This window comes from Centruroides vittatus, unplaced genomic scaffold (assembly GCF_030686945.1).
Source record: "Centruroides vittatus isolate TY-2023 unplaced genomic scaffold, ASM3068694v2 contig_919, whole genome shotgun sequence".
Taxonomy (NCBI): Eukaryota; Metazoa; Arthropoda; class Arachnida; order Scorpiones; family Buthidae; genus Centruroides; species Centruroides vittatus.
The window spans coordinates 52,847-69,521 of record NW_027122606.1 but is presented as its reverse complement, the minus strand read 5'-3'; the positions used below and the strand labels follow the sequence as shown (position 1 = coordinate 69,521).

General features: G+C 29.8%; 1 protein-coding gene across 1 annotated transcript in view; it reads left to right on the top strand.

The window, feature by feature from the left end:
• The window catches only part of LOC136984445 (dynein axonemal heavy chain 7-like), a 204,871-nt gene that overhangs the window by 150,255 nt on the left and 37,941 nt on the right, over window positions 1–16,675 (top strand). The window contains 8 exon segments of the mRNA XM_067281432.1: window positions 3,578–3,723; window positions 5,520–5,734; window positions 8,640–8,832; window positions 10,341–10,530; window positions 13,314–13,486; window positions 13,930–14,070; window positions 14,945–15,100; window positions 15,180–15,324. Of these exon segments, the coding sequence (XP_067137533.1) occupies window positions 3,578–3,723; window positions 5,520–5,734; window positions 8,640–8,832; window positions 10,341–10,530; window positions 13,314–13,486; window positions 13,930–14,070; window positions 14,945–15,100; window positions 15,180–15,324 (1,359 nt within the window).

Here is a 16,675-nt window from a genome sequence, read left to right as displayed (position 1 = left end):
CAGTGCGTGTGGGCTCTTCTAGTAAGGGCCCTAAAGGCCGCTAGTATGGGTTGTCATTCATACAGCACATGAATCTGTCGATGTCCGGTTTTGTCTTCCAGATGATGCGGATGTTGTCAATGTACCTTTTATATAGGTCGATGTTATCGAGGAATTCGGGGATGACCTTGGCCTCCAAGCAACGAACTACCATTTCTGCCAAGTCCCCAGATAGGGGGCTACCCATAGGTACTCCTCGTTTTTGGAGGTACACCTTCCCGAGAATATGCGTAGTTCGTCGCTTGGAGGCCAAGGTCACCCCTGAATTCCTCGATAACATCGACCTATATAAAAGGTACATTGACAACATCTGCATCATCTGGAAGACGAAACCGAACATCTACAGATTCGTGTGCTGTATGAATGACAACCCATACGGTCTTTTGATCGAGTTAGAACAAATGAGCGACAAAGCAGCTCATTTTTTAGACATTAATATCACCGTTAGCGGTGGAGGTTACGACACTAATGTATACCGAAAACCGAACGCCATCCCGATATACATCCCAGCCGACTCCAATGATCCGTATAGCTACAAACTAGCGGCCTTTAGGGCCCTTACTAGAAGAGCCCACACGCACTGTAATAGAGAGGGAGATAAGCGGAAGGAGATAGAGAGGGTAGCGGAAATAGCTGAGAACCATGGCTATAGCAAGAAGCTTATACTGAGTATAGCAAACGATCAAGAATGCAACTCTGTAAACCAGCTTGATGCAGTTCGGGAGAATAATTGGCAACAAAGTATGCCTCCCCACCTCGTTGTTATTACGTATGAATGGCATCTGCACTCCTTATACCATGAGATCGGTGCATATACTAATACAAAAATAGCCTATAAGCGGAAACCAGACGTCTTCTCCCTGCTTAGGAACGGGAAGGATCTGGTGGACGTTGAAAGGGAGCCGGGGGTATATAGAATTCCGCTCCGAGACCATAGATTCGGTAGAGATCTAGTGTATATCGGCTCCACAAAAAGATCCCTCGGGCAACGCATCCGAGAGCATAAAACGGATATCGAGAAGAAAAAGAACAATACGGCCTTAGCTGTTTATGCTAGTGAAAACGGTATTATGCCGGGACTGCAGTGCGCGACCCTGATAAGGAGAACCAGGCAAGCACACCACCTTAAGTATTTAGAGGCGCTGGAGATCTTTAAAGCTGATTGCCAGGGCGTCTCTATCAACTTTAAAGACGAAATACAACTTTCGAAGGCGTGGCAAGCGATGTACGACCCGGCGTTATAACCGCGCATGCGCAGCGATGTTTGTTTATAGTACACATCTGGAGTGGGGGTTGGAATGTATCCGTTACGGGAGTTTAGTTCGTAGGGACACTCTCTGCTTATATCCCACCTGAAGAAGGTCCTAAGGGACCGAAAACGTTTGTGGATAAATATAGTTGCGAAGCTATTTAAGGTTATTAGAGTGGACTTATTTGCTCTTGCTTCGTTTTCTTACGATGGATAAACTTAATAGTTAATAAAAATTTATTATTTCTAAAACTTCTTATGCATATACATTTTGTGCACGCAGTTAAGTCAAGTCCATTACAAACTAAGATAGATAAAAGTCAAAAGAATATAATTATCTAAAATACTTTTTAAATTTCATCATTAATGATGTAAATAATTTGAGAAATTACATATTTTTTGCACTTCTGACAATGGGATAAAAGGCCAAAAATGTCATGATTAGGAAAGATATTTGTTTAGTCTCCAACAAAGCAAAAAGTATAAAGGTAAACTTGTTAGTATAAATAATTCTTTACAGTTTTTGATTATTCTATATTTTTTCTTGAAAATTTGTTTATATTTATTTCCTTAAGTGACAATAGCGAGGTTGAGGCCAAAGTTTTAAATGTGAAAACATGTACATCAGACATTCAGTGCTGCTTTCCTGTAAGCCTAGAAGTTTGACAATGATATTTGGAAAGTCAGTGTACTCAACATTCTCAACATTCCAAATGCCATTGTCAAACTTCTAGGCTTACAGGAAAGCGGCGCAGAATGTCCAACTTACACGTTTTCAGATTTAAAACTTTGGCCTCAACCTCGCTATTAAAGTTATTATTAATTAAGATTATCATTTGCAGCAAATGATAAGCTATAATTGATTCATCTGTCATCAATAGAGTATCTGTATCATTACATAATTTGATTTAACTGATTATCTTTAATAATTTTTCCTGAAAAATCTATTCTTAAATTGTAAACGGAAATCTATTTTAAATTATCAGTTTAAGCAGGACCCAAAGAGATTACTAGGGTCTGGAATCATGTTTCATGGTTTTCTTGCTGATATGTACGAAAGTCGAAATTCAATATTCGACAACCTTGTCAATAACCAAAGCAAATTATGCTAATTTTATATTACATATTTTTCTATATTTTTCATTATTCCTGGCATGTTATCTGAATTAGGGTGACTGATTTGAATATATTAACTGTTAGACAGATTTATAAAGTTAGTCAAACTGTAATTGGTGATTTAAGTATTTCTTCACATTTGAATTTTTAATAGATTAACAATTTTTATGCATTTATTTATTTAGGCCTAAGTTTATTAAAAATTTTTTATGTTTAATAAATTTAAATGTAACAGCTGCCATACTTTCCATATATGGTTCAGAGAATTTTCAGACATGTTTTACTACAAATGAAAAAATAATTTTCTGTGATCTGTACCAAAAAAGTACATACATTGAACATACATACTATTGTTTATCTATTGGTGGAAGTTTAAATTTAAATAATAAATTATTGATAAAAACCTATAATCTGATGATTTGTTGGCTCATACAATATTTAATTAAATATTTTATGTATTTATTTAAACATTAGTTCAATAAATTTTATTAAAATTACAAAATATTATGAGAACTTTTATATGTATTATTTATTCTGTTAGAAGTTTTCAAGATTTTTGCATCAGAATTTTATGCATTTGTTTAAAATCAATTAGGTAAAATTAAAATTATACAGTCTTGAAATAATTATACAGTAGTTAATATAAATATGTTATTAAAACTAGTTGGCATGTAGGTACCCGAACTTGCATAATAGTTTTTAAAATGTTTTATGACTAGTTATTCATTAATGGTGTCTATTTCTGAAGTCCCTTATTATAATTCTCAAAAACATTAAAATCTTAAACTAATATGATCTAAAAGGCACCATTTCATAACATATTTCATACATATTTCAAGGACTTTTGTAACATGTAAATCCAGGCCCAAGTGATTACATTAAAAGACATCTATTGTAGATTGTTGGGCATTACTATACTGAAATTTCAAGAGATATTTAAATAATAGAGGAAGTTTTTATATTTTAAACAAAAAATTTAATGTGAAAAGATTTGACATAAGTATTTTTGTGTATATTAATAATGTATAAGCAAATTTTTGTATATCTGTTAAGAACAACATATTTTAATTAATTTAAATTTGTTTTATTACTTTTATTTATTATTAATATTAAATCATTATATAATAATAAAAATAAAATATATTTTTATAATTCATCGTTTTTATTTAACAGAAATATGAAATTCCATGTTCAACAGAATTTTTTCTGAATAGAACTTTAGGAGATCCTTTAACAATTCAGAATTGGGAAATAGCTGGACTTCCACATGATAATTTTTCTATTGACAATGCAGTAATTGTTGATAAAACTAATCAATGGTTTGTATAATGTTACTTTATTTTATTTTCAATTGATTCATATTTTTTAAAATAAAATAACAGTTACGCAGTGAAATTATAGTCCTGCAAGCAAGTTAGACTGTAAAGCTACATTCTTATTAACTAGAAAACTCTTCCCAAATATTATTTGAATACAATTATGATTGAAAACAAAAAAATTTGTATTAGTACTCTTGCACTAATTGCAAGCAAGCAGCCACTGAACAAATGATATGTCTATGTCATTGTGATTATTCAAAATGGCAGTAAATACAAATTATATTTTTGGAATCTAGACTAATAACTAATATTCATTAGTCTAGACTTAATATATAAATATATATATATAATAATATGATTAGATGATACACATAGTATTCATCAGCTAATGTTATTAAAATTGAAGCATACATGAGCTTGTTGGATACAAAGTGTCTAGGAAGTTGTATCAGCCTATTTTTTTGTTTTATAAAAGAGATATCAAGACACATGTCAGAATATACCTTATACTTCACTTGTCATTATCATTATGTTTGCACTAATAGAGTCTATTCAGTTCCAATGCTCCTCCTTAGTGTGTAACTTATTTTTAACAAGTGTATTTAATTTTACAAAAGTTAACATATTCCAAAGCTTTAGCATTTAAACTTTACTCAAAACATCATTTAATTTTAAAATTTAATTTTTTAATGATTACCAATGTAACTTACATTAGACCAACTGCTGGATGACTGAAGTGGTTAAGGTGTCAGACTACCATTCTAGGGTACCTAGGATTGAATCTGGGCAAACCATCCCAGAAAATTTTTATGAGAGGTATCATGGATATGTTGTTAGATCACGCGAGTGCATGGCCAACGAAAGGACAGGAAATACAATAAAACAAAACTTTAATTTTAATTTTATAGAAAAAAACAATTATCAATAAAACACTTTTCCTTTTCGCGTGATGATACACAGGATTCTTTTACGACTCCAACTCGGGACCTCGCACGTGAGTAGGCGAAGGAGAAGTAGACAACGAAAAAAAACACGTGGTTCATACAAAAGAAGTGCGACTCAATGATAGTGTGTTACAATGGAATATTAACCGAAATATTATAAACTAAGACTAAAACTAACTTACAAACTATAGAGAAAAAAAGAAGAGTTAGATAGATATAGAGAAGTATATGAAAGAAAGTATAGGGGGTACCCAGGATAATGATACGTCCTCAAGATCTTCGGGTCGGGGAATTATATTTACGACACTGGCTACTATCTTTCTTCTTTTCCAGTCGTATCTCTGTTCCGCTGAATGAGCCGCTCAGATTTTCGCCTACCATCTGCTCCGTCTCAGCTCCACACCAAGAATGACCGTTGCTCCCGTTCTTGTGCCTCAGGGTCTTTTTACTCCTTTGTCCTTCCCCTTACTTCCTGGAAAAGGACTGCCCCACTTGCAAGGAAAGTGAAAATAGAAAGATCGAGAAATGAGGGAAATAAAGAATAAAGAATTGAGGGATTAATGTTATGCTTATGACTATCGCGTATATACAAAATTATGACGTACCGTCACAATGTTAGACCTTGTCCCTCATCACCAGGCCATTCCATTATGGATATGGTCAAACCTATAATTTGAATGGGAAAAAAGGCTCTCTTAGTGTAGGCAGGACAGAAGGAGCCAAAACTGAAAAAATAAATAAATAATAATGTATAGTAGACCTGAATTTGTATAATTAAGCTCTATTATTTAAAAAATCATAATTTATGTATATAAATAAAAATACATTAAATGCTTGAAATTACTGTTTTAGGTCACTCTTAATTGATCCTCAAGGACAAGCTCAAAATTGGATTAAAAATATGGAAAAAATAAGAAAACTTGAAATGGTAAAGTTTACCGATAAGAATTTATTCCAGTCTTTAGAAAGATGTATCCAGTTTGGAATTCCTGTATTAATAGAAAATGCCACTGAAGAAATAGATTTTTCTTTTTATTCACTGTTACAGAAACAAACATTTACACAAGGTAAACTTTTAATTTTTGATTAATTTTATATTTAATGAAATATACAGTTTGTTAAATTGTTTTTACACATAATTTTATATTTGCATTCTATGAGATATGATAACTATTTTACGTAAGAATACAAACGATTGGACCTTCCTTTAAGATCTTATGCAGTAGCATTGTACACATCCAGGAATCTGGGTTCCAGACATTTGAAAATGACATAGACATTGTAGTCATCAACTGCATGTGAACAGCATAGTCATTTGATTTTCTGGACAAAAGGATTGAGTGCCTTTTGAATTCATGGTGAAAAGGTTTCAGTGTATAATGAGCAATGCCTGGAAAAAGATGTTACTTTCCTGCATGATAATGACAATTCTACACAACCAGCATCAATAAATGGTAGTCTGAAGAATCCTTTGAAGAAATTCTTCAGTATACAACATTTCTGTCAATGATAAAGATGTCATGGCTGCTGTATGAATCAATATGAAACTGTCAACTTTCTATGACAATGGGAGCTAAAATTTGGTTGTCGAAAGGGACAAATGCTTGAATAACATAGGACATTATATGGGTGATTGTATGAGACATTAGAGGAGAGTCCAATGTATCACATTTATATTTCATTTTGTTTCTAGGCATTGTAGTTTTAAAATAAAAACGTATGCATAAAGACTTAGATCGTGCCTTATATACTCTAAAAATTATGACTTGTAGCATGAAATTTTTCCTAGAGAGTTTAAACCTCATTTCTTTTAAAGTTTGTGGGAAATTATAAGCTAGAGAATTCATTTCAAAATGCTCTTCATTAGAGTTGAACATTCTTTATATAAAGATTATTGAAATATAATAATCTAACAGTTAAACTTTTACACATTTTTGGCATACCTTATTACCTAAATATGCAAACAAATGTGGAAAAAGTTGTTTTTAGTTTTCATCACAAGGAAAGGAAATAGTAATGTTGATAATGATTTAATGTAGTTAATAATTGAAAATATTACTGAATATTGTAAATTTTATTTAGATAACTTTTCAAAAGTTATGCACGAAATTACCAATAATCTGAAACAATAGAAAGAAATATACGATGGAGATATCTTAAAGAAAATGCATATCATAATTTTAAAACTGTATAATCTTTTAAATTTTATTTTCAGTTATAGATTTTTATATACATATTTAACTAAACACTTCTCTCTAGATTGCTTTTAGTGGTCTAATCATAATATTTTATGTTGTTTCATGACACTTTCATATCTGTGCTGCAATTTATAATCATTTTTAAGCAATATTACTTATATACAATATATTAAATAACTGTAAATAATAATTAAAAAGTCTAATAAAAAACAATCAGTGGTAAAAGAAAAAATGATAATGCTATTATTTAAAATAATGCATAGTAAATTAATAGAACAAAAATAGGCAGATGGGGTTTAAGTTAGTTTCCTAATGGACAGTATGACAGTCTAGGAGACTTTGAGAATCAAACTTTGATATCTCATTGGATTTAAAATATTTGAATTTTGTGAGATTTTAGATTTTTTGGTAATACACTCAGAATCCTTTAAATGTACTACTACATTTTTTTTAGAGTCTTCTTCTACTCAAATATTTCATATTAGTCAGTGAGACCAATGCAAAAGATAGTCCAAATGTCATTTAACCATTGTAAAGACTAAATTGGAATTAATTATCTAAACTAAGTAAAGATACAATTAATTTTATTGTATTTCTTTTTATCATGCTTCTATTAATTTTGTAAAAGAAAAACATGTTAATTTTTTCTAATAGGATTCTGATGATTTCTCTGTAGCGAGGAATGACACAGTTAAGAGAACAAATGTAAATATAAGTAATCTAACAAACATTTGGAGACAATGTTCAAGAATCTGAACATGTAAATTAATTCAAAAGATTTCATGTTAATGATAAAAATACAAAATAAATCTACTCTTTATATTCTTAGTAGGAAGACTTCTAAAGATTCTTCATATGTAGTTTACCAGATAACACTCAGAATTGTTGGTATTGGACTTTTCCTTAATGATCATTCTACTCCTTTTTGTTCACCTGACAACTTTTCCCAGGAGAGAGAATGATACTCAGTGGTATTTTCATCCACATACAAAATGGCTTTTATTAAGGGACAGTCTAGTAATGTCTTTTTGTGAAAAAAAAATAATTTCAGTAGCAACTGGGAAATGTCTAGTATAAATACAAAATAAGGTATAAGTCTACATTCTAATTAGCAGAGAGAAAATCTCTGATATAAAACTGAAAGCCAAATTCATGGACTTCATGCCTGAATTACAAGTCATTTTACTGGTTCTTTCTGGCTGATCTCTGCTAGGACTGAACAGTTTCTGATATTGAAGGTATTCTTCATCACAGGCCTCCAATGTTGATAATTATATTTCTATTCCATATTTATGGTGTTTTCTGGAAAGCAAAGTTCTGCTAATGTAGGAGAAGTGGAAATAGTTCACCTTGCATTGCAAACTTATTAGTACTTATTGCTTTATTTGCATTATCTGTTTTTAGTCATGTGATTTTATTCTTTTCCAGATATAAATATAATTAGTTTCTAGTAAATAAAGTCATTTGTTATCTGTAAATTCTATTTTAATTAAGAAACTTTGCTGTTATACAGTACATAGTATTTTATAGATAGAGGAAATAGACAATTGCTCAATTTGGAATCAACAAGTAGTACCTGGTATTGGTAATTTTTTTTCGTCAGTGTCAGAATGATCTTACAAAAGTTTATGATTCTTATTCATACACTTGTATGAATAAGAATCATATAATTACAGTTAATAAGTGTACATTTAATTAATTTTTGGACTATCCTATATATATATATACCAACAAACAATATAAATTTTATTTTTCAAATTTACAATTTTGGCAGGTGGAGTTGAAATGATAAAACTTGGTGATAAAATAATTGAATTCCATTCAGATTTTAAATTATATATTACTACTAAACTTCAAAATCCTCATTACTTGCCAGAAATCACAAATAAAGTTACTTTAATCAACTTTATGATAACGCCTGAGGGTCTTCAAGATCAATTACTAGAAATTGTTGTGGCTAAAGAAAGGTAAAATTTATTTGCAGTATGCTACCATATTTTCATGCATACATTCCACAGGTTATCTATATTTAAATAATCAGTTGAAAAGGGTGTGGGTTATATGGTAATTTTAAATTACAATTATGAACTCACACCTATGGAAGCAGCCATTGCTCATTATGCACAGGGTATATAGTTGTGCATGTTGTCTAAAAATTTTATTTCCACAAGCAGTTGTATATGTAACACAGTTTACACATACTATGGATTATATGCATGAAAGTATGCTATATTATTAGTGTGTAAAATATCTTATGTTGATTAAATTTAGAATTTATTATGGCAGATAATTAAAAATTAATTTAAAATAAAATTCTTAAATATTTATTCTTGTATGAAAACAATTTAAGGTATATTTATTTTATACTTTACTAAATATACATATATAAATCATCATTTATGAATGAATTAATTCTGTAATTCTGTCGCATAGAGTGGTAGATTATTGTTTATTCTATAAAATTCTGTTTGCAGCGAGACTTGCACACTTAAAATATTTTAAGAAAAAAAAACAAAATTTCTTAAAATATTTTAAATAAAGAATTTTAATAGGAAACTGTATATAATCAGTGCCAGATTGACAGTAAATTGCACTTGAGGAAAAACCACTTCACTGCCTTTGTTTCCAGAATAGTTGCCAATAGAGAGCACTTCCAGTTCTGGCATTCTTGTATGAACAATTTATTAACAACTTTAATGTATAATTACTGTACTTGGGTTTATTATTTTTTATATTTTTCTCCTTTTGACTGCTCATTTTGCCATTCCTTTAACTTTACCACTTAAGGTAGTTGTCTTGTTGCCTCACTCATCGAGCCAGCCCTGTATATAATTTGTAAAATTTAATAAGCAAAACCAAAAATTCTAAAAATATTGAAAATAGAGATAAACAAATTTTAAAAATTTAATCTAAAAGCTAAAAGAAAATGAAACATAACAATTTTTTATGAATACACGTATATATTTAATACATAAATATTTTGATGATCTCGATGTGGCAAAAACAAAACCTGCCTTCATAATGATTAATTGATGCACCGTTAATAGTGGGTGAAGTTGAAGGAATGCTAATGTTCTTGACTCAGTTAATGGGCCATCTTCAGATGCAGACAGATGAAAGTGGAATACTAATGACAGTTAGGAAGTCAGACAGGCGAGTAAACAAGCATGGGGAGGTGGACTGTGATAACAGTTCTTGATGATAAAGTCTAATGAACTATCGCCAGGGAGGAGGAGGTTCTTATCCCTGCTATTTAAACATGTGTTTGCCCATATTTAAAGGTGCATTTATTAATTTAGGAAATTAATTACAGTGGTTATTTAATCTAGTTCATACTTAATAAATTTCCTTTTTGATTTAAAAAAATTTAAATACATTTATAGCAAATGAAACTTATAATTAAGTAAAGAAATAAATTTAAAATAAATAAAATTTTAGGGTTTTTATCTTCTAACAAAAGAATTTTAATAAATAGACCAAATCTAGAAAAAGAAAGGCAAGAACTTATTGTCCAAAGTTCAGAAAACAGAAATGATTTAGCAAAATTAGAAGAAACAATTTTAAAAACTTTGTCATCAGAGAAGAATGTTTTAGAAGATGAAGTTGCACTCAATATATTGGACAATTCTAAAATTTTAGCTGATGAAATCAGTGTTAAACAAAAGGTATTTTAAAATTTGTTCTTAAAATGCAATTTATTTTTTAATAAATAATAATGTATATTATAAAGCAACTGTAATTTCATTACCAGTCTATATAATAATCCATATAAAACCAAATTCATTATATGTTAATAATCAAATGATACAGCCAAGCTACAATATGGCTAATTACATAGTATTAGGAGTTTTCCAGATTCCTAATACTATGTAATTAGCCATATTCTGGAATTAAAGATTCTGGAAAACTAGAGATAGGCAGTTAGGCTTCCTATCTCTAGTTTTCCAAAATCTTTAATGATTAAGTTTAACACAAGATGATGGCTTAACCATATATCTCTAGTCAAAATTATTTATTATCTTAATAATTAATTAGCTATTTTGTAGCTTGATAAAAATCTGGCTGTATCACTTGATTACTTTATATTTCTTAAAAGGAAAATAGTAATTACTTTTTCAGTCTGAAATTGTGTTGTTGAATAATAGCCCATGTTTCTAGATTATGTTTAAAAAATTAATATTTGTAAACAATATTTATATTATACTTTTGTCCACTTTGGACATTCTTATAAACTAGGACTTGTTATACTAGGGAAGAAAAACACACAGTTTCCAATTAAAATATATTTACTGTAATGTAAACAAGATTACAGTAAATATATTTTAACTAGCAGATAGGCCTGGCATTGCTCGGGCAAAAGTAACAATAGCGAAGATTAAGATTATTACGTTATAGTCAACCTTACCCATTTTTACAGAATGCAAGAATTGGGTCCCCCTGTTTCCAGACTAATTAGAGAATTTTTAGATGGGTCTAAAGATATGTTCGATTTCCTGCAAAAACGAAAAAAAACTGCATCTGCGTCTTGCACATCGCTGTGTGCCATATGTATTTTGTAGTTATATGCACGTATTTTACATTTTATTATCATTTCTATTTCTCTTTCATAGCTTTCTTCTTTTGTTCTATTGTCTATCTTTTCTGGAATTTCCTTATTCAAACTTCATTTCCTTATATGGACATAGTGAACCTTGTGAAACAATAGAAGGGTATGTAGCCCAGAGGGAGTGAGGACAGTTGGGGTTTGAGCAGTGGGAGAGATGGATGCGAGTGTCAGCTATTCCAGTACATTTTGGCACCGTGCAGAATAGACGAGGGACGTAAACTACCAGAGAGAGAGCCATTGAGAAGCCATTAGACGATCTAAGGAATTAAAACATGAATGTCAGAACTGAGTAATTAATTCTAAAGTGACAAGAACAGTAACCCCCAATTTTCGACATCAAAGACAGATCCACGCACAAGTGACCACCTTAAGAATCCAGATACAGAACATTGGGTACCCATTTCTCTATTCCTTCAATCTGTCCTATCCTCTATCCTATTCTTTAGTAATATAATTAGTTATAGGTTTTAGTTTCAGATTATTTTATGATATTGTATACGTGCTATACCAAGTGGTCAGTGTTGAGATTTTTCGCCAATCTTATAGATTTTGTTGCACAGTATGGTTTGATGATTATCTGTTTCTAGTACTAATAATTAATATTACAAGTGTCGCATGTCAGAATCGAGACTGCCAGGCATCTGGTATACAAACTTGTACATTATCTTAATAGTACAATTTAAGTGTTCTTTGTTCATCTACTATCTTTGGTTATTTCTGAAACTCCTTCATTTCAACAAAAGCATATATTATTTTTCAAAAGCAAAATTAGGAATGAGAAATTTTAATGAAGTTGAAAGATGAAGGAACAGAGAATTATTATATTTAACATCACTAAAATATAACAGAATCTCATAGTAATTCAATAGAAAATTCTCATTTTGCATTACTAGGAGATTCTGTTGATGTAGGATGAAAAATGGTATTACAGTATTTCCAGTAAAAATATCAAATAATGCCATATCTCATTTTCTCATGCAATAACTTGCTAGGACAAGATATTATTAAGTAAACTCTGAATGTCAACCAAAATTTATTTTTTCAATATCCACAAACATATTCTATTTTTTTTTTTTTCAAAATTAAGATAAAATAAATTTCATGTAAACATTAGTACTCTTGCTCTTTCCAACCCATCCCAACAATGATGTTGATATACCTGAGAACAGCTAGAAAGCCCAAAAGTACTACAGTTTAAATGAAAGTTTTTGTTTATATCGCTATAAAATCAGAAAATTGCTTGTATAAATCTTATATACAATAGACTCTCCTGTATCTAGACTGATCAATTGCAACCAAAACTTCAAAAATATTGTACACTACTCCGAATCTCATCTTTCCATACTAGTGTGTGCATTTTTTAATTTTTTTTTTTATTAAGTTTGCATTGAAATTTATAGTTGGCACAATGCATCAACCACCACTGACATGATAACGATGAGGCACCGCCATGTGTAGTAGCTCGTCGGTGATTCGAGAAGAACGAAACAAACGACTTTAACACAGTACTTTCAAATTAATTGTAATTATAATTGTCAAAAATAATGGCTAAAATCAAAATAAGCATTTTTTATACATACAGTAGGCACATATGTTGCAGTCTTATTTAAAAATTATCACACTCCCTTATCTGGATTTTTCTAACATCCCAATCACTCCCATCCACATTAGTTCAGATATGGAAGAAGCTACAAAATGTTATCATAATTTAGTTAGCATAGAGTATAATTCTGCTAATTAAATTATGGTAACATTTTGTAATTCCAATTTTTCAGTTAAAAGATTGAAATTTTAAAATATTTAAATTAATTAATTAATTTATTTATTATTACTTTTTTGTAGGTGACAGAAGTAACAGAAAAAAAAATTGAAAACTCTCGTATGGAATACAAATTAGTTGCACTTCATTCTTCCATATTGTTTTTCTCTATCAAGGATCTTCCAAATATAGAATCGAGTTATCAATTTTCACTAAGTTGGTTTATCAATCTTTTCATTCTGTCTATTAATAAAAGGTAGTCTGATTTATTACGTATTTTTTGTTTTGTTAATAGATTTTTTGAGTATGATCTAAAATGATATTTAAACATAAAACGAAATTTGAAAACGATATTTATGGATTTTACTGTCAATATGACAGCATGCATCACTGTTTGTACCTTAAAGCATTATAGTTTTAGTGCTTATAAGTCAGGCTAACACACGTTATAGATAAAAGTATTAATTTTGATATTGAGATCGTTAAAAAGACGAATAACAGTTTTCTAGAATTGTGAAAATACATATTGATAGAAGAAACTTATTTTTTATAATCATATTTTATAGACTTAACTCAAAATGCTAAAATCTGGAAAGTTTTTTCAGATTACAGTTGAGTCATAAACTCTCTCTTTTATTTTTAAAAATCTTATAGGTTCATTATAAATTATAATGATAGAAAATTATTTTATTCATATAGCACAAGATCTCAAACATTATCTAAAAGAATAAGATATTTGACAGATCATTTTACGTATAGTCTATATAGAAATGTATGTCGTTCTTTGTTCGAAAAAGATAAATTAGCATTTACATTTTTCCTCTGCTGTAATTTGTTGATGTAAGTATATTTTAAACTATTTTTAAAAATTAATTTATAGATATTTGCTAGATAATTTTACAAGTTAAATATTTATAAAGAAAATACCATAACATTATCATTCCATGTACAGGTACTCCTCACTTTATGACCTATCTGCTTAATGACCACTTGCACTTACGACCAATCGAGTTTCAGCCTGAAATTCGGGGAATTCCCTTTCTCAGCTTGAGTGTCGGTCAGTGGAAAATGGTGACATGCACAATAAGCATACTATAATTGTTTTTTTGTGAATAAATTTGAAGTTTGTTGCATAATTTGTGTAATTTTACAACAATCCAATATTCCTGGTGCAAGCTCCTTGCTTATCGACCGATACATTTAACAACATAGTTGTCAGAATGGAACTCGGTCATAAAGTGGGGAGTACCTGTACTATAATAATTTGATTTTTTATGATATAGAATCTATTTTAGAATATTTACTTTTAAAATTAGTTAATTATTGTATTGATAGTTGTTTCTCACATAAATAAGTTTTTATGTATAATTTCAATTATTTCTTAATAAAATTTGATAAATAAATGCAATAAGACCTAATGTACTTTAATAAAATAGCAAATAACATTTGCTATTTTATTAAAGTGGAAAAATTTATCGTGATTGAGATATGTAGTTAAATTTTAATTGACAATTTTTTGAAAATAATACATATATTAATATAATTTAATGTATAAAATATAAAAAATTCTGTTTGAATCTATTTCTGTTATCATTATTTAGAACTGTAAATTACTTTTATTATATAGTAATGAAATTAATATTATTGATTTTATTGGTATTATTTTGAAAACTGACATAAAATATGGATGATAACAAATCATTATGTTTTGCAGAGCTCATAAACAGTTATCACCTGAAGAATTACAGTTTTTCTTAACTGGTGCTGTTGGTCTTGAAAACAAAATTAAGAAACCTGCATCATGGATTCCTGATAACACTTGGGATAATTTATGTTATTTGTCAGAAATGACAGCTTTTGATAATTTTATGTAAGAAATTAAATACATTTTATTATTTAATTAACTAATAATAATAAATGATTTATGTAATATTTATAAAATTATCTAGAGAAAGTTTCCAAGATCATCTCTATAACTGGCAGGAAGTTTATGAAACGAAGGATCCATGTTCTTATCCCTTTCCTCAGCCTTGGCAAGAAAAATTGAAGGAATTTCAGAAAATATTAATTTTACGTTGCTTAAGACCAGAAAAGGTAAAATTTCAATGATTAAATCAATCTGTCAATTAAATTATTGTTAGAATTAAAACTATAAAGTAAAATAATTACATTCGACTACTCAAAACTGGATATACTTAATAAACGAAATGAATTCAAAGCCAATCTCCACACAATTTTACACGAATGCAAATGTTTTCAACCATGTTAAATGGGTATTGTCATGCTAACTAACTTTTGTAGTTGTAGTAACTCTGATATATCAGGGTATACCAAGTATGTTGATAGGGTAATAAGAGAAGGACTTAACAATTGACTAGACCAATAAAACAAAACAAAATTTGTTTAATTTAGCAACAGTAAGATGTAATTGGCTTTGATCCATATATTGTAGGGACTGAGTAGTACGGTCATGAAAACCAAGGGAAACAACAAAAAAATACTTCTGTGCGACAAGACAAATTCGTGTTCTAATGAATTACAAATATTTACACAGTTGCATATGCCGTATTTTACGGACTATAAGACGCACATTTTTCTTCGAAAAATTGCCTCCAAAATTCAGGTGCGTCTTATAGTCCGTAGCGTCTTATAGGTATTTTTTTTTTTAAATTGCTTAAAAATTAAGGTGCATCTTATAGTCCATAAAATATGGTACTCACAATCTTGCCTTTCTTCACACAACTTTACATGAAAGATCATTCTAATTGACATCACTGTAGCCTGCTGATTACAAGTGTGATAAAACACATGTCTACTAATTTCTATTAATTAAAAATAAAAGTCTCACTAATGTCCTCAGGATCTTCTCAAGCACGATGTGCACAATCTTTGCTGATAACCAACAATTTCATGAAGATGAACATGGATTGACTCAGTTCTGCCGAAATGTTCCTTTGTTAACAATGATCTTGATGAACGTTTCTGTCCACGGTTCGAAGTTCAACTCTCTCCTTAACAGTCCAGAAGGGAAGCAGAAAGAAAAAGGTGATCCACAGGTGAAAACACCTTAATTTATAACTCCCGCCACCCGGAAGTACATTTTATGCACATGACCAATCAGTTGGTTTCAATTGATTCACCACAGAAAAAGGTGACACCAAGGCACAAAAAGGAAAAACAATGCAAAATTCCATATAACCTTTTTTTTTTTTTTTTAAACTTGACATAAAATAATGGAAACACACTTATATAACGAAATAAAAAATGTAACCCATAGTAGCGTAGCACTACACAGTTCATATGCAGCTATTTAACAGCTGCATGTGAACCAAGAACTGTTATTTGTGGAATTATTTAAGTGATAGATTACTGTATGTATTAGTTGCTTTTCTTCACTTTTTAAAATTTGTTTGGCATTAATGTGTGCTGCTGTTTTTGAATGTTC